Source organism: Bombyx mandarina, chromosome A1, assembly GCF_030267445.1.
Source record: "Bombyx mandarina strain Sakado chromosome A1, ASM3026744v2".
Lineage (NCBI taxonomy): Eukaryota > Metazoa > Arthropoda > Insecta > Lepidoptera > Bombycidae > Bombyx > Bombyx mandarina.
The window spans coordinates 12053386-12078459 of NC_143234.1; the positions used below are offsets into that span (position 1 = coordinate 12053386).

Genomic DNA, 25074 nt, shown 5'->3' on the forward strand with positions numbered 1-25074 from the left:
ACCACTACTCCGCCTATTTCTGCCAGGAAGCAGTAATGCGTTTCGGTTTGAAAGGTGGGGCAGCCGTTGTAACTATACTTAAGACCTTAGAACTTATATCTCAAGGTGTGTGGCGCATTTACGTTGTAGATGTCTATAGGCTCCAGTAACCGCTTCACACCAGGTGGGCTGTGAGCTCGTTCACCCATTTAAGCAATAAAAAAAAAAAAAAAAAACCGTACTTGCGCAGGTGTGCCAGCACCAGCAGCAGCATGTCCCGGTTGTGCGGCGGCAGCGCGCGCACCAGCTCGCACACGCCCGCCGCGCGCTCCGCCCGCCTCTCGCACTCTGCGGCACACGGCACGCGTCACGCGGCGCACGTCACGCGACACGCGGCTAGCGTCACGCATCACGCGGCTAGCGTCACGCGTCACGCGGCTAGCGTCACGCGTCACGCGACACGCTAATGCATTACGTGATAAAACTCTACCGCGCAAGAATTCGTACTACGAAAGGGGAACTTCTGAACAAAAATCTTGCATTTTATAATACACGCAATGTATAACTACACAACCTCGCCATTCTTTGCGTTACATTACCGTTTCAAATAATAGACATTTATCAAAACGCTTAAGTAAATGAATACAGTGTTCGGTACACGTTAGTGAGATAATAATAGTGGCATCTCGCCTTCCCACTCAATACTCTCTCTCTCCCTCTATCTCACTCTCTCTCGCTCTTTCTCTCACCCTCTCTTGCTTTCTCTCTCATTTATCATTGACTAATGACATCCCTATGAAAATATCTATAATAAAGTTACAACTTATATTCAACGGTTTCCCACGCAACGTCTGGAGCGCCACTCCCCGGAGCTCTCCGAGTACAGTCGGTGACGCAGTAGGTGACGACGGTGACCACCGATACTTATCATCTAGTTGCAGTGCGAGGAGCAGTGTACTGACTGACGACGGCGATGAAGCGGTCGTGCAGCGCGCGGGTGAGCAGCGGGTCTGGCAGCGCGCGCAGGTAGCTCTTGAGCGCGGAGGTCAGGGTCTTGGTCTCCCACTCCAGCGGGTCGTGTAGCGCGGGCGGCAGGCGGCGGCCCGGCGCGGCGCACGCCACCAGCCGCGACACCTTGGACGCCACGCCCGCCACCCTGCGGCAACACACGGTCGGGTCAGTCGCCGGGCTGCGGGGGCTGCGGGGGCCGCCGGGGCGCCGCCGGCTGCCTCACCTGTACAGTCCCTGCTCCTCCAGCCCCCTCGACTCTATCACGGATATCAGCTTCCGCACGAAGGCGAATCCCGTTTCGTCTAACGCAAACTCTTCACTGTTCACAGATGCTTTCTGTAAACAAGAGATGATGGTTATTAGAATAATTTAGTTAGAATAAGTTATTGGACGTCTGGTTGGACGTCTTGTGAGTCCGCACGGGTAGGTACCACCACTCCGTCTATTTCTGCCGTTTGAAGGGTGGGGCAGCCGTTGTAACTATACTGAGACCTTAGAACTCATACTTCAAGATGGGTGGCGGCATTTATTTGTTGATACCTTGTTGGGCTCCAGTAACCACTTAACACCAGGTAAGCTGTGAACTTGTCCACCCATTTAAGGATGCTAAGAATTGGAAGGAAAAGAGACCGCAAGCGCAGCCTTGGTGCCGGTCGGATGAGTTTCGTAACCGTCTTAGAGATGCGGCTGATGCAAGCTTCTTTCAGCTGATTTATTTTATCGATGCGTTCCACGATAGATTTTTATCAATTAAAAATCTCATTTTTTTTTTAATATCACTGATTTTTATTTGAATTTCGTCACATAAAATAGCCGAAAGCTGCGATCGTTTCATTTTCGAACACATTCTTGAACTACCTTCAACTTTAATCCGTGTGAAGTACTTCAGAGCGATGGAGGGGGAAGGGGGGTAGTGTGACGTACCTGCGGGTGTCGCTCGGCGGGGGGCTCGTCAACGGCCGCGAGCCAGGCGGCGCGGTCCCGCTGCGAGAGCGCCTGCAGCGTGAGGGGGCTCCGCTCGCGGTCAGCGGGGACGGCCTCCCAGCACCACCGCCGCTCGGCCGCGTCGCCGCACGCCACGGCGCCGCACAGACACACGGCTTCGGGAGACCAGCTCTGCGAACCAGCCAACTCACTCAGACGACACACTTGTAACGAGAACAGCATTGGAACATCGAGCACTGCCGCGCCGGACGTACCGTTTTGACGTTGATCTGGTTGTACGGCGTCAGGGTCAGGATCCGGGATCTCTTCTCGTACGTGCAGAACTGCTTGCTCCACGTCGTCGTACCGAAGGCCTCTGCAATCAAACGGAAGTAATACTATTTTCTTCGAGCAAAGGCTCCTCGATATTTGACAGTCTATGTTTGGCAGTTCATCGTCAAAATCCTATGTCAGACACGGTCGCCGAAAAGCATAAGCAACACAAAACTAAATTTTGTTCAATGAGACCGTAGTCCCCTGTCGCGAATCAGACTGCTCTTATTTACGTTACGAAAACTTTACAAACGTTTAGGAACACACTGTATAGTCCAGATCTCGTGAACGAACATTAATGAAACAGTACAGGGTGTGATCTATTTCGGGATATATGTTTTAAAAATTCATGATTTTAAAAAATCTAATCTCAATTTTTGTGAATAAAGTCACAACTGATTCGGTGGAACTGTGATTAGCGTCCCTGTGCCAAGTGCCATGTGTTCGACTTCCGCCTCAGGTAAACATTGTGACGAACGAATTTGTTTTCTCCGTGTCTGGTTTTATAAGGGTGTACACATTAAAAATATATTTCATTAGCATATGTAGGTACTTTTATTAATAATATAAATTTCTGGTTCTCATAGCAAAACAAATTTAGTTTGGGTCCAAATAAAGCATCTATGAACTAAACTATAAGGTTCAAGTTGTCTAACTTTTCTCCATGAGGAACAGGTAACCAGCCCTGGAGACGCCCCCGGGGCCGTCATCGCTTCCGTCCTCTTCTTTGGACTGAAAAATAAAAAGTAATAAGGTCGTAACCATGAACACGCTCCACGAAGAATAAGTTTTCAATGAAATGCAGGGAAGTTTGTGAATGACAACTTTTAATTCACAAGCTTCTCTGCGTTTGTCGCTAGGGGCGCTGTTCCAACTCCATACAAATTAGAGTTAACTTTTACGTTATCGAGAACGTTAAAAACCTCGAACATTTGTGGGAACGTCCAACGGAACGGTCATAGACAGAGCGGGTGTCCTGACTGACTGCTGACCCGATTTACCGAAGGTCATAATGTTGTCGTTCGGAAATAGTTGTTTTTATTGCCGTTGCAGGTAAACGAGCAGACGGCCCACCTGATGATGAGTGGTTACCGTCGCCCATGGACATCAACTATGCTAGGGGCACAGCCAAGCCGCTGCCTACAGTTTAATAACTCTCCACAAGCCTCGTTTGAAGAAGATTATGTCATAGCGCTCGGGAAATACCGTGGAGGGGAGCTCATTCCAAAGCCGGATGGTACGTGGCAAAAAATATCTCTGGAAACGCACTGTGGATGAACGCAGTGGCCCCAGGTAGTATGCTCCTAGTCTACGTAGAAGTTAATCAATCATATTGATATAAATGGTAGGCTACTTTGTAAATGTCGTTAACGCGATTCACATGTTGGTCATTAACTTCTGTTCTATAGTAGCTATAGTCGCACATTAGAGAATAACCTATCAAAGTATTTAGTATTCACAATAATAATATGTATTTATTCAATAAGTACGGTTACCGTTCATGCATCCAGAATAAATCGATTTCAATTAAAAATAACTTACCATTTGCCGTACTTCCATCATCTTCTTCATGAGTGATTCAGTCTGTTTGCTTGTCTCTTCGAAATTACTCCTCGTCTGTAAAGCATGCATCTGTTAGTATTCAAACACACACACACACGAACGCACAAGGTAACTAAACACGCATGCACACACAACTTCTGATCTTTTTTTACAAAATTCCAAAGGTTTTTCAAAACACACGCCAATTAGTCGCCAATCAAAACAAAATCGCTCAAAACTCGCATCACTAAGCAAATCCGTAGATTTAAATCTCAATACCATACATAGTTAATATTTCAAATTATAATATCAATTAAAAAATGTAGTATTTAGTCTCAGATCAAATCAACAGCGCCCCTGGTGGTAGCATCGTTGCAACTATAACTGCAATGTTCACCGCCAGGGGCGCTGCTCTCGATGCGAACATAAGCTTATATTAAAGTGACGCAAAACACAACTTCAGTCGGTTACGCAAAAAAAAAACAACGCGATCGTAATGATAAAAACACGTACAATTCTACTATAGGTCATCATTAGAGTCCACCTGTTGAGTTATTCATACAATAGATACAAATTATTAAACCTGGTAAATTTAATTAATAAATTTTGAAATTTAGCCCTTCTTTTTGCACAAAATTGTCTAGTTCTTGTGTGCTTAAGTGCGAGTTAACTTCTCGCTCGCGTAAAAGTTAACTCGAAACAGCGCCCCTAGCGGCAAAAGAAGGGAAGCTGTTCCAAATCCATAACATTCAGTTAACTTATAAAAAACTCGTAGTAAGCACACCGGGGTCCGTAGGCATCGCAACTTGACGTGTGAGGTCCGATTCTCAATTGTACTGGACACCCTTCGACATGGTCAGCATGACAGCTTCACGGCAGGGATTAAAGCAAGATTGTAGTACAATCTATGCGTACGGACTGACAATACGCCCTGTTTATTTTAATACATAACTAGCTGACCCGGCAGACTTCGTAGTGCCTCAATCCATAAAAAAGACCTAAACTTTTGTATAAAATAAACTTAAAACAAACAAAAGGAATCCATCCGACGGGGGACACATCAAAGGAAAAACAAAATTATTATTTTTATTTAATTCCGCTCATTTTCATATTTATCTACCTTTTAAACCTTCTCTGGACTTCCACAAACAATTCAAGACCAAAATTAGCCAAATCGGTCGAGCCGCTCTCGAATTTTAGCGAGACTAACGAACAGCAATTCATTTTTATGTATATCGACGCTAGTAAGGCAAATGTGACTAAGCGACAATGCGTGAACTTTACAGTAGACTAATTTAAAGTTGAAATACCTGAAAAAAATATATTTTAACGAATCTAGCGGTAGGATTGAAATGATTTTAATAGACCTAGAAATATATTTTTTTTGCGCATCGAATTTGGTTATTGCCTATCATTTATATATAAAGCAGTTATTGTCGCTTAGTCACGCTTGCCTTTCAAGCGTCGATATAGATATTAAAAAAGTAATTTATGTTTTTTTTTTTATTGCCTTTGTAGACAGACGAGCATACGGCCCACCTGATGGTAAGTGGTCACCGTCGCTCATGGACGTCAGCAATGCCAGGGGCAGAGCCAAGCCGATGCCTACCAAAATTTGTTGTTGTTGTTTATTGATTTGACATTTATTGGGGCAGGAATTTATCTGTAAAACTTTAAAACCGCTAGTAGATACTATCGATAATATAGTAGTTCTCTTACTCGTTGTATCCTGAGTTGCAGATCGCGCACCCTGGGCTCGGCGTCGGCATGGACGTCGTGCGCCGTGTGGTGGAAGGTCCACCAGCCGAAGACGAAGCCGAGCAGCGTCTCCACCAGCTCGAACTTTTTCCTCTCCTGGACGGCTTGCAGCTGGAACACATACTCGAGGGACGCCTGGCAGAAGTCGCGCTCGGCCATGTCCATTGCCGCATCAGCCTTAAAACGAATTCATGCACATAAATATAGTAATTTATAGTAATAATGCCTAAAGTATTCACTACCAGTCAATGGAGGGTGGTAGGTGCATTGCTTCATTGAAAAATAAACACTTATGCAAAATGCAGACAGTACAAATAACATACAACGCCGTACATCTATACTTCAATACTAATATATAAATCTACAGTGGTTTTTACGGATGTTCCGTTATAACTACTGAACTATCTAAACTACTGAACTGATATAAATCAATAAAAAAAAAAACAAATATAAACCACAGTCTATGGTTTATTCTGAATCACTTGTCGCCTTCGATAATCGCGAACATTCTACGCTCACCTCTTGGAAGACAGTCTCTGGTTTCTTCAAAGACAGCGACAGCGTACGTTCTTGCGTTTGACAGAACTTCGCAGTCTTCTTATCGAATTTCTTTTTTCCTTCCTGTAAACACAAAATTAAATATAAATCGAGATGAGTAATCTTGTCCCCGGATGCAGACGCCGGACTCTTGGTCCAATGGTGGATTTACACTAGGGACAGTCGGGGCAAGGGCCCAGGGCGGCAAAATTTTAAAAGTGAAAAGTTTTTTTTTTAGTCTTATCGAGATTGCTCAATTTAATTAATTAATTCTATTAATTAATAATTTTAATTGATTATTCAATAAATTCATTCATCCATTAAGTATTTGTGAATTATAAAGTTGGTAATTTAAAATCAAAATGATTTAATAAATTTATTTCCTTGGACATTTCAAATAATAATCGATTTTTCTATTTTCTGGAATTAAAGAAATTTAATTAGTTTTTTTTTGGATGAAATAAAATTATGAGCCACCCTTAGTGCAAGATTTATAATTGTTAGAAAAAAAAAACATTTATATTTTTGGAATATATAACATATTATGTTAACGTTTCGGCAATCAATTAGTTATTTTAATTTTGAAAAATAAAATATATAAAGTAAAAGTTTAAGTAAAATTCCAGTATTGGGGCGGGTTTTTTGCCGGTGCCCAGGAACGGCATTAAGTTTAAATCCGGCCCTGTCTGGGTCCATCGAGCGCTCGACCCGGTATTGTGACCCAATTGTGTGTTTCGACGAGGAAAAAAAACTGATGAGTTTTAATACTTCAGTGACAATGAAACTTATGGATCACGCTTGTCCATCCAAAACAACAAACATAAATAAAATTTCGATCGACTATATAGTCACAGAGTTGTACTTATAGGTTTTTTTTATTGCCCTTGTAGGCAGACGAGCATAGGGCCCACCTGATGGTGAGTGGTTACCGTCGCCCATGGACTTCAGCAATGCCAGGGGCAGAGCCAAGCCGCTGCCAACGGAGAAATCCGTGGATATTTTATGATGACACATGATTCCTCAAGCCGTGTGTACAGAATTATAGTTTAGAATATAAAAAATGAAGCATAAAAATAATCTTAAAATATTCTTTTCGTTTGTCTATACGAGGCCAATCAGTTAAATTTGTTTTTATTTCAACTTAAGCTCTTTGATTTAAACAACTATGTTTGTATCTGTGAATTCAAACATTTTCAAACGATACAAACATTTCAAAAAAAAATGCTTTATATAATGATTTCTGAATCAAACCCGAACAACGTGGTACAGACGCCTGGTTGAATAACAACTGGACCAACAAGTCAATGCCGAATAAATAATATAATAATTTATTGTTCCCTCAATTAATTTAAAACCGGTCTGCAAGCGCGTTTGTTAGTCATCGATATCGCACTGAGACAACAAAAGCGAAGCGTCATAAGGTGACCTGCATAGATATCGCGCTAATGTGTACACACTGCCCAATAATGTCTGCATTATATTGTTCGGAGGTATAATTGTATTGTGTAATGGCTTCAAAATGGATCGCGTGACTACTTCGCGGCAAGAATAGGCGGGACGGTGGTACCTACCGGTGCGGACTTACAATACGCTTTACCACCATTAAGTGCCAATGCCACCGACAAATGCCGGTATGTGACTACTTCGCGCCAAGAATAGGCAGGACGGTGGTACCTACCGGTGCGGACTTACAATACGCTTTACCACCGTTAAGTACCAATGCCACCGACAAATGCCGGTATGTGACTACTTCGCGCCAAGAATAGGCAGGACGGTGGTGCCTACCCACGCGGACATACAATACGATCTACCACCACTAAATGCCATAAACGCTGATATATATTAGTACTTAGAGAACGCTGCTTTACAATGTCCGTATTCGTGGTACGTGGAAAAGTTGAAACCAGCGCCGGAAGGTTACATCGATAAGGCGATGCGGCATGATAGCCGCCTCGTGGAATCGGCTCATGCAGAACCTAGTGACCGTCGCCGACTTAGAGATACGTTCTTATGTCCAATCCTTCCATCTGAAAAAAAAAGATGAAATGCAAAATGTTAACGTGTTTTACCTTGACAGCACCGATATGTTCTTTCCGGAACTTCTCCAGGGGCTGAATTATTTGCTCGTGCGCTCTGCCCAACTGAAAAGAACGAAACGTTTTCATCAAACATTGTTTTTAACACACTTTTATTAGCTTGTGCGGTTCCCATAAGGAACTTCGTTCCAAAAAATAGCTAATGCGATGCGGAGGGGTACCCTAACCGGGAAAAAGCGTCCGTAACGTAAAAAATTTTTATTAGTTATGCACACAGTGTACGACTTAACTTTGTAATAACGTACAAATTAGTAATGCACACAGTGTACGACTTAACTTTGTAATAACGTACAAAAAACAAAATATTTTTTATCATTCATTGACCACGATCTCAGAGCGTTCGTTTGCGCAATACACTAACTCTTATGAAAACAACCGTGAATGAAGTGTACCACAATAAGTTCGCACGTTACTGAATGACCGTGGGTTGTTGTAAAACCTCCAGTTTTATTTTCTTTATACCTCGAATAGAGCTTAAAATTCATATTTTTATAATAAGGAACTTCGTTCCTATCCGGTGTCCCACGACACCACACATATTTTTTATTAGCTTTTATTATTTATTTTTGTATGTGAAGGGATCTTTGAAAGTCACCGACTTTAAGACGCCCAATTAATTTGCCCAAATGCATGACAATAAAATAGGCATAGATGCGATGACAATAAAATAATTTTATAACTTCACTCTTATATCCTGATCGGCATCACGACAGATTACAATAAAAATTAAATTAATTGTTAGTTGGTTTGCTATTTAAACGGTTTTATTAAGTTTTTAAGCTGCACATGTTATGTTTTCTTGAACAACTTACTGCTGCGACTTAGTATAATAAAAAATATTATTTAATAAATTGAACCCCCCCCCCCCTTGTAGGTGCGTGAAGGTACCACCATACTTGAAACAATTGAGCGACTGTAGTGCCAAAAACTGGACAATGCTACAACGTAATCAAAATATTTAAATAAACGAGGAGCTAACGCAAAGAACATAAGTAAAGAATCTTCCAAAAACTATTCATTTTTGTAGGGCATAAGTGGAATGACTAGGTGTGCTTCGCGACTTCACGAGTGTTTATTTTCTAATTCCAAAATATCGGAAACAAGTCATTTCGCGTTGAGGATTTTTGTAGATGATAATGTTGGGCTCGTGATTCCGACTTACAAATTGTAGTTGAAATCAACTCTTTTATTACTTTAACACATTTTTGAGACCATTCTTAAGGAAATCAAAATTCTAACTTTAGCGTCCCAATTTTTGAAAATTTATTGTACGTGCGTAAAAACATTGAAGAATTCCCCAGAGTCTGCGATTTGCACAATGTGAACACTAGGAACAAACATGGGCTTGCGTTGCCGGCGGCTCGAATTAAGAAAATAAGCAACTCCTTTAGGGTGCTGGGTGTACAGCTTTTCAACAAGATCCCACTAAACGTTCAATTACTACCTGTTCATAGATTTAAGAAAACTGTTAAGGAACGTTTGTGCAACAAGGCATATTATAAAGTTAAGGATTATTTACTAGATGGCACTACGTGAAAATGAGGCGCTCACTCCTGGCCTTTTTCATTTTTCATTATTATTATTATTATTTTTTAATTGTAATTTGTTTTTTCTTTTATTGTAAATATTTTTATTTATTTAAAAAAAAGAAAATATTTGAGAAAAAACAAAAAAAAAATCCCGCTGAGTTTGTTTCGCCGGTTCTTCTCAGGACTGTGGCTTTTTTTGGAACCAGTGGTAGAGTTAACATTGTTATTTGTATTTTGACATTCAACAAGTGTGTCATACTGACATCTAAGTTGAAATAAATGATTTTGAATTTGAATTTGAATTGAATTTGAAAGATTATTTTAAAAACATTTATGATATACGACAATAAACTTTCCAGGTATTCGAAAATTTTATATTTACATTGTATGTACTTAATCTATACTAATATAACTAGTCAGGTCATAAGTATTGTCACACAGTAAAAACTTTTCTTTTAGAATGCTGGCCACAAAAAAGTTTATTGAATTCGAATTTCGAATTGTTCATGAAAATAAAAATGTATACTTTTAGAATTTTACTCATTTTTAAATATGGAGTGGACGCTTAAAGAAGACCGTGTTGCAGTTATTGCGTTGCATCGTTGCGGTTACGCGCCAATTCAAATTTTCAACATACTGAAAAATTTGAATATAACCAAAAGATTCGTTTATCGTACCATCAAACGATACAATGAAGACTCTAGTGTAGATGACAGGTCAAGAAGTGGTCGCCCTCGGTCTGTTAGGACTCCAGCAGTGATAAAAGCTGTGAAGGCGCGAATTCAAAGAAATCCCAAACGTAAGCAGAAACTGTTGGCCCTTCAGATGGGGTTAAGCAGAACCACGGTGAAAAGGGTGTTAAATGAAGACTTAGGGCTTCGGGCATATCGAAGAAAAACAGGAAATCGTTTGAATGCTCGTCTAATGGACCTGAGACTGAAGAGATGCCGCGCTTTGTTGAAGCGGTACGCGGGAAAAAATATCGGGAAATTCTTTTTTCGGATGAAAAATTTTTTACCGTAGAAGAGAGCTACAACAAACAAAATAATAAGGTGTACGCACACAGTAGTGAAGAAGCGAGCAACCGTATTCCGCGTGTCCAACGAGGTCATTTTCCATCCTCGCTCATGGTATGGTTGGGAGTTTCTTATTGGGGCTTAGCAGAGGTACATTTTTGTGAGAAAGGTGTAAAAACGAATGCAGTTGTGTATCAAAATACAGTCCTGACGAACCTTGTGGAACCTGTTTCTCATACCATGTTCAATAACAGGCACTGGGTATTCCAACAAGATTCGGCGCCAGCTCATAGAGCGAAGAGCACACAAGACTGGCTGGCGGCGCGTGAAATCGACTTCATCCGGCACGAAGACTGGCCCTCCTCCAGTCCAGATTTGAATCCGTTAGATTACAAGATATGGCAACACTTGGAGGAAAAGGCGTGCTCAAAGCCTCATCCCAATTTGGAGTCACTCAAGACATCCTTGATTAAGGCAGCCGCCGATATTGACATGGACCTCGTTCGTGCTGCGATAGACGACTGGCTGCGCAGATTGAAGGCCTGTATTCAAAATCACGGAGGTCATTTTGAATAAACTTTAGTGTCATAAGAATCTATGTTTTGTTAAGTTCATTTTGGTATATGAATGGTTACATAATGAATAAACTTGTTTCAATTATTTTACATTAAACATGTGACAGAATTTATGACCTGACTAGGTATAAATCTAAAGTGGTTTTTACGGATGTTCCGTTATAACTACTGAACCGTGCATCCGATTGACTTGAAACTTGGTATCCATGTAGAAAATACATGTACTCAATGAATAGGGATTTATATGAGTGTTGGACTCCCTAATAATAATGACAACAAATAATAATGTTAATTTTAAATGCCCAGCGAAGCGGGGGAGTGCGGCTAGTATATATGGGCGCAAACGCCACTGTTGGCAATAATTAACATAATAATATATAGTTTAGTTTATTATATGTTAATATTTATTTATTATTAGCAACAAAACTGTTATTCTACCATATTTAATAATTAGCAGACACTGTTTTGATGTGAAAATGTTCAGAATATGTTTAATGTTTATATTATTGTTTAAAAACACAAATGACTGTATAAATGATTAAATATGAATAAAGCATAAATATTAATAATAATTTATATGATAATTAACAGTACTAATAATTTAATTAAGTATTGTAATTGTTATGCAATGATGTTGTTGGCGCCATCTATTATTAGGCTGGATAATAACAATGTTAGTTAATATTACTTAAAAGTAATTCATGTAAATTAAATTAAATGTGAGTCATGTAAAATCACTAAAATATGTATTTTGAATATTAAGCTATGTTTTGTGAATTGTTTCGCAGTAATTACATTTGTTTGTATAAAAGAAGTTGTAGTTGTTATAACCAACACAAAATGGCTAATTGTGTAAGAACCACTGAATAACTCAGGCGTGGCTTTTTGTTGTAAACAAGTAATGTTAAAGTTTTATAGAATTGTATTGTATTTTCATTGTAAAAGAACTTATGTGTGTAAATCCTGACTTAACGCCGACATCAGAAGTGGGATCACAGCCCCAAAATGAATCGTAAGCCTCCGAATGAAGCAACCCACTGTTGAACAAGTGATGGGTCTCTCAACCTGTATTAAAAAGGCGAAAAGTGATGTTATCTGCAAATGCTGTACCCTTGTGGCTTGTGGTGGCATTATAACTTTTATTTGCCGCCGTTCAGTTCCGATGAGGGCGTGACATCAAGACCGATGCGGAAATGTGGACGAAACTATCATGATGCTAATTGTTTCATCGCATGAACATCGAGTTCAAAAGAGCAAGCAAGACAAGCCGATATCTGGTCTTTGTATTGGACCACATTGGAGCAAGTGAGGGACGAACTGATCCATGCATTCAGTAAGGATTTGGATGTTTAAAATGAGTTCTCGACCGTGGATGTTTTAGAAAAGCTACCGACGCTGAGATGGTAAAAATACTGATTTCAGGTATTTAACTTAAATTTATTCGATCCAAGTTATTGAGAAATACGCGGTGGTATGTATTTCGCTTCCTAAATAATATCGATTCTATAAACGTTCCGAAAGCGTCAAATTGAAAATAGACAGTAAATATAATGTTAATAATCTAAATATAACTCAGTTTTATCACAATCACATAATGATTCCCTCAGTTTTCGTGGCACTTTTAGTAACACTAAGGTTTTAAATGTGGTTACTGCGTCACTTGCGTCATTTCGAGAAAACTTGTTACCGCCGTCAAGATGACAAACCTATCACCACAAATAAGACTTAAATTATTGCAGATCTAGTTTAGTAAGCTAAACAACTTCATGTAAAGTTTTTGAGCATAAGGGGTCAACTGATTTCAAAACAAAGCATTGTGACTTTTAATGGAGAGAAATATTAGAACTATTATAGAATTTCATATGGTAATCATAATCATATGGTAATACTGACAGTCTTGCTGACATCCTAATAGGTTTTAATCTTTTAAAAATAACTGTTCTCAGTGTTGCACTCTTTGAAGAGAACTTATCTATTTTTATAAGTTTCTATCCAGTGAATGCTCAAGTTTGGAGTAATTATTCAATCATCATGTAACTTTTGCAAATCATGTCTCATAGATGGTGATCAGGCAGATAAAAGTTGGATTTGAAATAATTAATTTGGATAGCATAGTATAACGCTGTACATACTGTATGTCTCCTGTTTATTGTGAGGAGTTCAAGCATATTACAATAAAAATAAAAATAAACTTGTAATAAAATGCCATAATAAGAGACAGCTCATCCTTGTTCAGCAGCTCCATATTATTACTTTTCCTTTCATAATTATTTATTTTTGGATGAGTGATTAACTCTCTGCACCCTAGGTTTCTAGTGGGGATGCCACTTCATTATTAGTCAAGAAAAAGGATTGCACAGATATTTATGTATTGATTTCTGTTTTCAAAATCTTAGTTACATTTTTGGAACCCTGTCACTTTTAAAAATTCACCAAGACAAAAGATAATTCAGGAGTTTCAAAAACTTGTGAACTGTATGAAATTCAGTACTACATTATTTCCAAAGAGAGTGAGTATGGCCAACAGGCATGCTGAACGATTGATGGGTCATAAATGTAACATGTTTGTAATATCAATTAATAAGATCTGACAGGCAGCTTTAAGAATTAGTTGATTAAAAGCTGCAGCACAACAATAAAACAAAAATGCAGAGGCATTAGAAGGATGATGTTCCCTACCAGTCATTAAAATAAAGCAAATTGAAAATGGTCCGCTGAATGATGAATTAGGGGAAGTTGAATCAGCTGGTAAAAAATGGATGGACGAGCGGTCTCTGTCATCTAATGTGTTTTGGTAAAGGTAAAGGTTTGGTAATGGTAACGGTTTGATATAGGTAAATCTATCCTCTTAATGTCAGAGGATTCTGATAACTGACAAATTGACCGTATGGGCAGAGAGATTTGTTCTGCTGTAAAATGATTTATAATTTGTTATGGTATCTACTTTTATTTTCCTATCCAATTATCCTTCCTAAAACGCTGGCGGGCCACCATGCGAATCCTTAAACCTGGTCTTGTTGGCTAGATCCCGTATGGGTGATGCCTTATGAGTTGGCTAGATCCCGTATGGGTGATGCCTTATGAGTTGGCTAGATCCCGTATGGGTGATGCCTTATGAGTTGGCTAGATCCCGTATGGGTGATGCCTTATGAGTTGGCTAGATCCCGAATGGGTGATGCCTTATGAGTTGGCTAGATCCCGAATGGGTGATGCCTTGTGGGTTGGCTAGATCCCGAGAGGGTGATGCCTTGTGGGTTGGCTAGATCCCAAGTGGGTGATGCCTTGTGAGTTGGCTAGATCCCGAATGGGTGATGCCGAGTGTGTTGGCTAGATCCCGTAAGGGTGATGCCTTGTGAGTTGGCTAGATCCCGAATGGGTGATGCCGAGTGTGTTGGCTAGATCCCGTAAGGGTGATGCCTGGTAAGTTGGTTAGATCCTGTAAGGGTGATGGCTTGCGAGTTAACTAGACCCGTATGGGTGATGCTTTGTGTGTTTGGTAAATCCCGTTGGGTAATCCTCTTGTGTGTTAGCTAGATCTCGTAAGGGTGAATGGTGCTTTGTGTGTTGGGTAGATCCCAGTAGGGGATATGCCTTGTTTACTGTTATGTGAAATGCTAAAACAGCGCAAGGGACGCGCTGGAATCAGTATGGCCGTATGGGCGCAAACGCCACTGTTGGCAATAATTAACATAATAATATATAGTTTAGTTTATTATATGTTAATATTTATTTATTATTAGCAACAAAACTGTTATTCTACCATATTTAATAATTAGCAGACACTGTTTTGATGTGAAAATGTTCAGAATATGTTTAATGTTTATATTATTGTTTAAAAACACAAATGACTGTATAAATGATTAAATATGAATAAAGCATAAATATTAATAATAATTTATATGATAATTAACAGTACTAATAATTTAATTAAGTATTGTAATTGTTATGCAATGATGTTGTTGGCGCCATCTATTATTAGGCTGGATAATAACAATGTTAGTTAATATTACTTAAAAGTAATTCATGTAAATTAAATTAAATGTGAGTCATGTAAAATCACTAAAATATGTATTTTGAATATTAAGCTATGTTTTGTGAATTGTTTCGCAGTAATTACATTTGTTTGTATAAAAGAAGTTGTAGTTGTTATAACCAACACAAAATGGCTAATTGTGTAAGAACCACTGAATAACTCAGGCGTGGCTTTTTGTTGTAAACAAGTAATGTTAAAGTTTTATAGAATTGTATTGTATTTTCATTGTAAAAGAACTTATGTGTGTAAATCCTGACTTAACGCCGACATATACTATAATATTATAGAGTCCCTATGTCCTGTCAAAATGAGTTTCCGTAATTATATTCCCATAATATAATTCATATCACATTGCCACAATAGAAAACTAAACTATCATAGCTAACAACATGTCCGGCTGATGAGACCGTCATCACCATCATCATCACATCATCATCTCCGCCTGTCTGCTGTCCACTGCTGAACATAGGTCTCTCCAATCCATCTCCAGTACGGTCGGTCCGTTACCACCTGCATCCAACAAGGACCCAGTGATTTTCACCAGGTCGTCGGTCCATCGTGGAACGTACAACAAGAGCAGAGATGCAATTTTATTACATCTATCTATCTATCTATATATATAAAAATGAATTGCTGTTCGTTAGTCTCGCTAAAACTCAAGAACGGCTTGACCGATTTGGCTAATTTTGGTCTTGAATTATTTGTGGAAGTCCAGAGAAGGTTTAAAAGGTAGATAAATATGAAAATGCTCAGAATTAAATAAAAATAACAATTTTGTTTTTCCCTTGACGTGTCCCCCGTCGGACGGATTCCTTTTGTTTGTTTTAAGTTTATTTTATACAAAAGTTTAGGTCTTTTATATTTTATCGATTGAGGCACTACGAAGTCTTTTTTTTTATTGCTTAGATGGTTGGACGAGCTCACAGCCCACCTGGTGCTAAGTGGTTACTGGAGCCCATAGACAATTACAACGTAAATGCGCCACCCACCTTGAAATATAAGTTCTAAGATCTCAGTATAGTTACAACGGCTGCCCTACCCTTCGAACCAAAACGCATTGCTGCTTCACGGCAGAAATAGGCAGGGCGGTGGTACCTACCCGTGGGGACTCACAACAGGTCCTACCACTAGTAATTACGCAAATTATAATTTTGCGGGTTTGATTTGTATTACACGATGTTATTCCTTCACCGTGGAAGTCAATCGTGAACATTTGTTAAGTACGTATTTCATTAGAAAAATTGGTACCCGCCTGCAGGATTCGAACACCGGTGCATCGCTAGATACGAATGCACCGGACGTCTTATCCTTTAGGCCACGACGACTTCAAAGTCTGTCGGGTCAGCTAGTTATATTTATAATTTTCTTGTCGTCATCTCGACGAAGCGGCAAGAGAACTCCATGTACACGAGTTATATTCGGCTGCAAGTTTAGCAGCGGCAACATTGTAAGTTTGCGGAAGAAATAAAACCAAGTTGACATTACTTGGCTTAGGCCGCGGTAAATGAAAAGTCGAACTAAAGCTGTACCGTTTGTAAAAAGAGAACTATATTATTATTATTTTTTTTACATTTTTGGAACGATGCAGAGGGGTACTCTAACCGGGAAAAAACGTCCGTAACGTAAGATTTTTATTATTTATGTATAGTCTACGTGATGACGGTTATTATTATTATTCATATAAATAGCTGTTCCTTTGTATATTACTATTATATATATTTTTAAAAGTCATTGTGAATAAAATAAAGTTTTGATAAGATAACTTTGTAAAGTAGTTTTTTTTTATCAATAAAAAAATCATAATAAAAAATGTATACCCGAATAATTATTTTCTTTATACCTCGAATAGAAGTTAAAATTAATATTTTTATAATAAGGAACTTTGTTCCTATCCGGTGTCCCACGACACCACGCATCTTTTTTTTATATAGTTGGACGAGTTATAGTCTTATTTTGCACTTAGTGGTTACCAAACCCAATAGACATCTCAACGTCAATGCTGCCACTCACGTTGAGACATAAGGCTTAAGCTTCGTCGTATAGTATAACGCCTACCGAAGCTTTCAACCGGTATCCGTTCCTACTTCGCGGTAGATATAGACAGGTTGGTATAATCTACCTGTACCTACCTCACAGGCTTCATATCAGTAGTAAAAAAATGGTAGTCGTAAATTGAGTTCGGAAAATGAGTTTATTGGTTTAGCTGGTTGTTTGTTAATTTGATATTCATTTTACAAAACAATACATGTTTAACGAGGTGTCAAAAGCCTCAAGTTTGAAATGAATCATATTACACATTTTACATCTATACTAATATTATAAAGAGGAAAGATTTGTTTGTTTGTTTGTTTGTTTCGAATAGGCTCCGAAACTACTGGACCGATTTGAAAAATTATTTTTCCATTAGAAGCCCACATTGTCCCTGATGAACATAGGCTACTTTTTATTTATTTATTTATATTTTTTGTTTCATGTGTGTTTTAATGTTTCCGAAGCGAAGCGAGGGCGGGTCGCTAGTAACTAAATAATAGAACTTGGAACATTCTACGTAATTTTACATTCTATGTAATTTTAAATGATTAAAAATATACACCAACTCACTAATGCTCTCAATTGTTGCCAATTATTATTGGCAATCATTGGCTCTCAATTATTGCCTGCGTGCTTCCAAATTATTATTTTTATTAATTTATTCAAAAGCAATGGCTTTTTAAAAGCTAATGTACTCACAGGTCCATACCGCTACGTGAATAAACATGTTAGAAACCAACATTTACAACTGATATTTAAAGAAAAGAAAAAAAATGTTTTTGCAAGCCGTACAATGTTTATTGCGGCTAGTACGAATTGAGCAAACGTCTCAGAATTTACGTGACGCAAACCCAACGCTAATGCGAAACGCAAACTGTGTCAAAGTAAACACATAATATGAGAATACAAAAAGCAATTGTTATTTTCACTTATTACGTGTACCGACTGCAAAATTATCGTGAGCCCCTACTCGATTACGGAATCGAACGGTGATTGGTATTATTATTATTATTTTTTATTGCTTAGATGGGTGGACGAGATCACAGCCCAACTGGTGTTAAATGTTTACTGGAGCCCATAGACATCTACAACATAAATGCGCCACCCATCTTGAGATATAAGTTCTAAGCTCTCAAGTATAGTCACAACGGCATAACTAAATGGTATAACAGACCTGCGCTGCTCGGTACAGGGTGTGGCATAATAGACGTTAGCTACCATTGAATTATCATTCATGATATTGTTAATCTAAACTTAGCGAGGTACCCGGTGATTTTGCACCGAAAGAGCACATTCTCAATGAAATATAAAAAAATGAACTATAGTATGACCGGTTGTGTGCCAATTAAAAATTAGTAATTTAATCGATTATTTAAGCTATTGCATAGCTTTTATCGCGGGCTTTGAGCGCGGCGACGGAATCGAGAAATTCCGTAACGAAAATAAAACCTAATACACCCCCACTCCGCCTACCATGTAGCTCGCGTTCAACACACGGGTTTTTTTATAGCTTAGGTGTGTGGATTGATTCAAGGCCCGCCTGGTGTTAAGTGGTTTCTGGAGCCCATAGACATCTACAACGTAAATACCGCCACCCACCTTGAGATATGAGTTCTAAGGTATCAGTATAGTTACAACGGCTGCCCCACCTTTCAAACCGAAACGCATTAGGGTGGTGGTACCTACCCGTGCGATACATTCATTGGGACTTATTTTATTCGGAAGTTGTCGGACCGTGTAAAGAACAATTATTTATCGTCGTTCACTCTTCCAGTGGACCATGGACCGATAAAATCATTTGATGATTCTAAGTAGTTTGATCTTTTTTTATCATAATAACAACAAACAACTATCAAGCATTTTATAGTGTCATTTTTTGTCATAACATCATTGTTGACAGCAAGGTCATGGTCATAGCTTGATTGACTAAAGGTCTTACTGTTGTTGAAACTTGTAAATGGTTAGTTGTATCTTTAATGAAATCGATATTAAAACGAAAAAGGAAATGTGATCCATAACGCGAATCGAAATCTTTAATAAAATTTATAAATTGATCTAAACAAGATAACCTCAGCGGTCCAGAGTCCAAGAAAGAAAGAAAGAAAATAACACGTGATGGTCGAGCGTCCTGTGAGCCCGCACGGGCAGGTACCACCGCCCTGGTCATTTTTACCGCGAAGCAGTCATTCCGTAACCAGTGTGCTTAGTGCGAGTTCTTAACGTTCTCGATAGCGTAAAAGTTAACTAATGTGCATGGAGTTCGAACGTTTGACTATGTTTGCCGCTAGGGGCGCTGTTCCAACTTCATACAAATTTGATTTAGCTTTTACGCGATCAGGAACGTTAAAAAACTCGCACTAAGCACACAGTTAAGAACCAGTTCGGCCGTGAGTGCGTACGTTCGTGTGACGGGTAGCCATCACAGAAGATATATTCAACACATGCCTGAATCTCGCTTATGACATTTTCAAGATAAGCTTGCATATATAAAAGTTTCGAACAACAACATTTGGACCGCCGGTCTACCGAGCAATATCACCCGCTCGGTGGAAGATCTTCTCGTCGTCGTCGTTATTTCCACATTCATAAGTTCCGATCTTGAATTTTCAGTAAAATGAAACAGTGGCGATCACTAAATTTTTCTTTTAAAAAATCCGATCAACGCATCATCGTCGTACTCAAGAAAAATGTATTCTGAAGTTCATTAGTACATAACGCTGATAGATGGCTTTATTGGGCCGACGTCGTAATCCTTGGGACGTGCCAGCCGTTAGGTGTTACGTGGCGCTACGTGACGTATCACGTACGAGACGAGATTAAAGATCGCTTCAGCGCAATCCTATGTTTTATTGATGCCTCACGTACCACTCGTTGGGCTAGTCGTCCACTAAACTAAGGCAGTACCCGATAGAAGACTACTTCGGTACTTCTTACTTCAGATGTATTGTAATACTTTCTTTGGTTTGGTATTTAGTTAGCATCATATTCAGAAAGAAGAGAGGCCCTCCCAGAAGAATTTGGTGTCGCTCAGTAGAGCTGAAATTGGGCGTCTTGGGCATGACGTGGAAGGAGGTAAAACAGACTGCCCAAGACTGGTGCAGATGGAAAAATTAAATTCGAGCCCTATGTCCCAGGGTAATAGGAAAAAAAGAAAAGGAAGAAGAATAATCAAATGTGGACAATGTCGAATATGGAAACGTCGAAAATAATTAAATGAAATATTAACGAAAGATTAAATCATAAAAGTGATTCTAATTGTAATATGCATTGATTTACACGTGAGTGACAATGAACTGGTTTTACTGGTGGTAGGACCTCTCGTGAGTCCGCACGGGTGGTGTACCACCGCCCTGCCTATTTCTGTCGTGAAGCAGTAATGCGTTTCGGTTTGAAGGGTGGGGCAGCCGTTGTAACTACCTTTTTTTTTTCCGGGCCGGGGGCCGAACCTCCTACGAGGTCCCCGCACATAAGGGGCGCGCGGGGCATGTGAGACTCAACGATCTGCAGGTGTTGAGAGCAGATCGCGGGCCCAAGGATTTTAGGGCCCACCCACTAAACGACTCCCCTGCACTCTTACACCCGACGTCCGATCCCCTCCGAGGTCAGAACCCGGATGAGGTAGCGGGGCTACCGCGGTCAACACTACAACCAGACGGCGCGGCTCACCCCAAGGACGCCCAGCCGACGGGTCGTCGAGGCGATAGTCGACGACCAACGACGTCCGTCTTCGCGGTACGGCGGCCTTAAGCCGTTGTAACTACCTAACTTAACACATGACACGATTCATGACATTTTCCACATGATCACGACTGCTCTACCAAGAGTAAACGACCATGATGATGCTGATGAGTAACTTAACTTATGTAACTTGAGGCGATTATTTCCAATTGGTAAACTAAAAAAATGTAGTTACTTTATTTAGTAGATTGGGGGAACAAGGACTAGAGATAGAATACGGATAAATCTGGGATGTCACAATACTTTTGTCAGATTGTTAGTGATTTAACTTTATTGATCTGAAAATTACTTTTATTTAGTATTTAAGAATATTAAACAGTTTAATTTATAGTCATCAAAGTTTTGTAACTCATTAAAGATATTAAAAAGTTAATTACCTAAAGTTAGGTACCTACCTAACAACTAAATAGTGCCAGCCCTATCGAAAAACTCTATTGTCCCCATACGTAACCTGATTCACCCCAAAGCTAAGGTGAATCGGGTCAAACTAGATTTTTTCAGTTTTTGTGTTCCTATATTTTGTAATGGACTATAATAACGCATCGTATATAAAAATTTAAGCCTCCGCAACCATTTCAATCTACGTTTTATTACTATAACAATAAAAAAAGAACGATAAAACTCAAAGTTGAACTTAAAAAGTGTCCCAGTTCCCCTCATTTTACGGTACACCGTTTGTTTTTGGGCAAGTCGAATTGCCATTTACATTGCAACAACGTACGCTTCTAGACGTAAGGCTCGACGCGGGCAAACCGTCTTAGCTTGGTGCACGTTCCACATAAGGCGACACGGTGCTGACCTACGGAACTTTATATACAGCTCGAGTCAATTAGCCACATTCAGACAACGGTCTGTGTGAACATTTTATTGACTAAACTTATCTTGCACGACGAATTTTATCGCATGCGTTTCGTATTTTAGCGTCTTTGACTACATTTGACAGTATTTGAAGTGGAGCAACAAGTTTTGTTTTTTTTTGTTTTTTTTATTGCCTTTGTAGGCAGACGAGCATACGGCCCACCTGATGGTGAGTGGTTACCGTCGCCCATGGACTTCAGCAATGCCAGGGGCAGAGCCAAGCCGCTGCCTACCGCTTAATACTCTCCACTTTGTTTGTTGCACGAGTTACATTACTGCGTTAGAATTAAATGTTAGATTCTTTCTTTCAACAAAACAGATAATGTTCATTGTTTTCTTATTCTAGCTCACATCTTCTTTTCGACCTGTTCATATTAGTTTATACAGGCCACCGTTAAAACTTCACCATTGATCACAAGTTTTTGACTTAAGTTCAGGAAACACACTTTGTAAGCCGATCACCAAATCCTTAACAACCCAAAAGCTACGACTTTGATTCTGTTGCAAACATTTTACGAATAGACAAATACTGGAGCTATAGTCGGTTTCTTTATAAAGTAATTTTATGACTATCAACATCAAGAGCCTTACAAAATTACGACTAAAGACGCAAAAAACTATTTCATGCGCCATTTTCAGGTATCCAAATCAAACAAAGGCTTTCGTCGATTGTGCAATTGCGAATCCTTAATATGTTTGGACATATCATTCGTAATGAAAGCTCATTGGAACGTTTAGTGGTTCAAGGAAGAGTAGACGGTCAACGCTCTCGCGGCCGATCATCTACAGGGTGGACAGACTTGGTTAAGTTATCTACGAAGTGTTCCCTTACTGAGTGTACACGTACCGCCACAAATAGAGAGAGATGGAGAAGTCTCTCAAAAGCCGTAACCAAACATGAAGACATACGTAACCACGACCACTCCGCCAGGAGTGTACGACTGAGAAGAAGAATATGCCAATTTAGTGATTACAAAACAAATTTAAAGGGCTTAGTCAAAGTGTTTCTTAAGTTACATGAAAACAAATTAAGAGGGCACGAAGGAACATTTTAGCGTTTCCCATAAAGACAGTGTTGGTCATAACTCGTTTGTCTGCTATGCAATATCCTTTACTTAAAATTTACACTTATAAAATACATACGCAATTGCACTAAGACGTCTCATGAAACCGTACACCACTTGGGGATCTCATTGACATTCAAGGTTCGTTGCAGACGACTGGTGTTGTCACGTGGCGGTCTCGTGTGAAACTGTAATCATAAAATGAAATTCTCCTCGAATTCCTGAGTATCCGCCGAGAGAGAGAGAGAGAATATGCTTTATTGTACAGAAAAAAAAAGCCAAACATTAATACAAAAAAAATTACAATTGACGGTCTTATCGCTAAGAACGATCTATTCCAGACAACCATCAGGTGGACAAGAATCATTTGGAAACGAATTACACGTGATGTACCAATCCAGTGAAATATATATATTCACATACACACATAGGTAAATACATATACATGATACACAAATACCATACATATAGAGGACCTTAGAACAACATGAGATTTGATTAATGTATTTTGGAACCAGGCTGTCCACCATGCAGTGGACAGATATTTATGGAAATACTTGCATACATGTGGTCGCGTTCCTCAGAAACGAGGGAAAGACAAAGAAGAAGTCTTTGAAAGTGTAAAATATTGTAAACCTCGGGTCTAATGTAGACAGTAAAAAACGCGGGATTATATCGTATCGGTGGTTCTAATTATGTGATACTGCTGTTATACTATTTTCATAATTGACTTCCACGGTGAAGGAATAACATCGTTTAATAAAAATCAAACCCGCAAAATTATAATTTGAGTAATTACTGGTGGTAGGAACTCTTGTAAGTTCGCGCGGCTAGGTACCACCATCCTGCCTATTTCTGCCGTGAAGCAGTAATGCGTTTCGGTTTGAAGGGTAGGGCAGCCGTTCTAACTATATTTGAGACCTTAGAACTTATTAAGAGAGTTATATGTGCTCGCGCTTTTTTTCCTTACCTATGCTGATAGGTAGGGAAAAAAAGCTCAAACCAGAGGCTCAAACCAGAGTGTTTCTAACAGTGGTCCTAGGAAGAGCAGTGCTTCGCAGAATCTACCACCGTATAGGAAACGCAACCTACTGAGAAGATCCGGAAACTCAGTGGGCTGTGTCTATGGGTTAATTTACTCGTCGAGCCCTACGTCGCAAGCGACGGTTTCGGCGAGGACGGTGACCGGTTCTTGAGGTATCTAAAAGCACCATTAATAGATCGGGAGGATCCGTAATGACGTGTTTAGAGCAAGTGCGCGCGCTAAGACACGTCCGTACAATTCAATACCTTATACCTATAATCAAACTATGCAATAATCGGTATTCCGACGCTCCGCATTAAATACGCATTAAAGAGTCGATCTATCGTTCGCGCTCAAAGGGTTATATATAATATTGCAACTCGAATGATAAATAACTACGTGTAGATATATTTCTAAACGCTGTCTCGCTGCACGTCACACGTCACAGCGTGTTTAAGATTCAAGGTGCGTCGTCAAACGGCGTGCCTGCGCGTCCATAGCGACATTTGACGCGACCTTCCGTGTGTCGCGTACGCACCAGGGTCGCGTCAAACGTATTCTTCATTAGCGGAGCCAGCTCAACCGTTTAGCGGTAATCAGCGGTTTTCCCCCCCTATCTATTCTAGTAAAATTAACATCTACGTACAGAAATAAAACACAGAACCCACAGAAAATTATGATTTGCGTAATTACTGATGGTAGGACCTCTTGCGAGTCCGCGCGGGTACGTACCAACGCCCTGCCTATTTCTGCCGTGAAGCAGTAATGCGTTTCGGTCTGAAGGGTAGGGCAGCCGTTGTTACTATACTGAGACCTTAGTACTTATATTTCAAGGTGGGTGGCGCATTTACGTTGTAGATGCCCATGGACTTTTAACAACAGGTGGGCTGTGAGCTCGTCCACCCACCTAAGCAATAAAATAAATAAATAAAGAAAAACACTCGTTATTCACTTCTTTACGAGGGCTCAAGTAAAATATACCCTGACTGCGGCTCTGGCCCGTCCACCTGCGGTCGGCACCTCACC

At 39.7% G+C, this 25074-nt stretch overlaps 1 protein-coding gene and 1 long non-coding RNA gene across 2 annotated transcripts in view; one reads left to right on the forward strand and one right to left on the reverse strand.

Annotated features, from left to right (window-relative positions):
* LOC114247021 (GTPase regulator associated with FAK) overlaps window positions 1–25074 on the reverse strand; it is a 67681-nt gene that overhangs the window by 21153 nt on the left and 21454 nt on the right. The window contains exons 3-12 of the mRNA XM_028179814.2: window positions 8154–8225; window positions 6067–6168; window positions 5509–5724; window positions 3790–3864; window positions 2904–2979; window positions 2190–2290; window positions 1915–2106; window positions 1214–1326; window positions 942–1135; window positions 222–327 (exon numbers count right to left, since the gene is read on the reverse strand). Of these exons, the coding sequence (XP_028035615.2) occupies window positions 222–327; window positions 942–1135; window positions 1214–1326; window positions 1915–2106; window positions 2190–2290; window positions 2904–2979; window positions 3790–3864; window positions 5509–5724; window positions 6067–6168; window positions 8154–8225 (1247 nt within the window). The remainder of the gene's footprint in view (window positions 1–221; window positions 328–941; window positions 1136–1213; window positions 1327–1914; window positions 2107–2189; window positions 2291–2903; window positions 2980–3789; window positions 3865–5508; window positions 5725–6066; window positions 6169–8153; window positions 8226–25074) is intronic.
* Window positions 11632–15542, forward strand: LOC149499549 (uncharacterized). The gene is made up of 2 exons (XR_016325672.1): window positions 11632–12722; window positions 13040–15542. It is a non-coding gene; the product is annotated as an uncharacterized LOC149499549 (long non-coding RNA).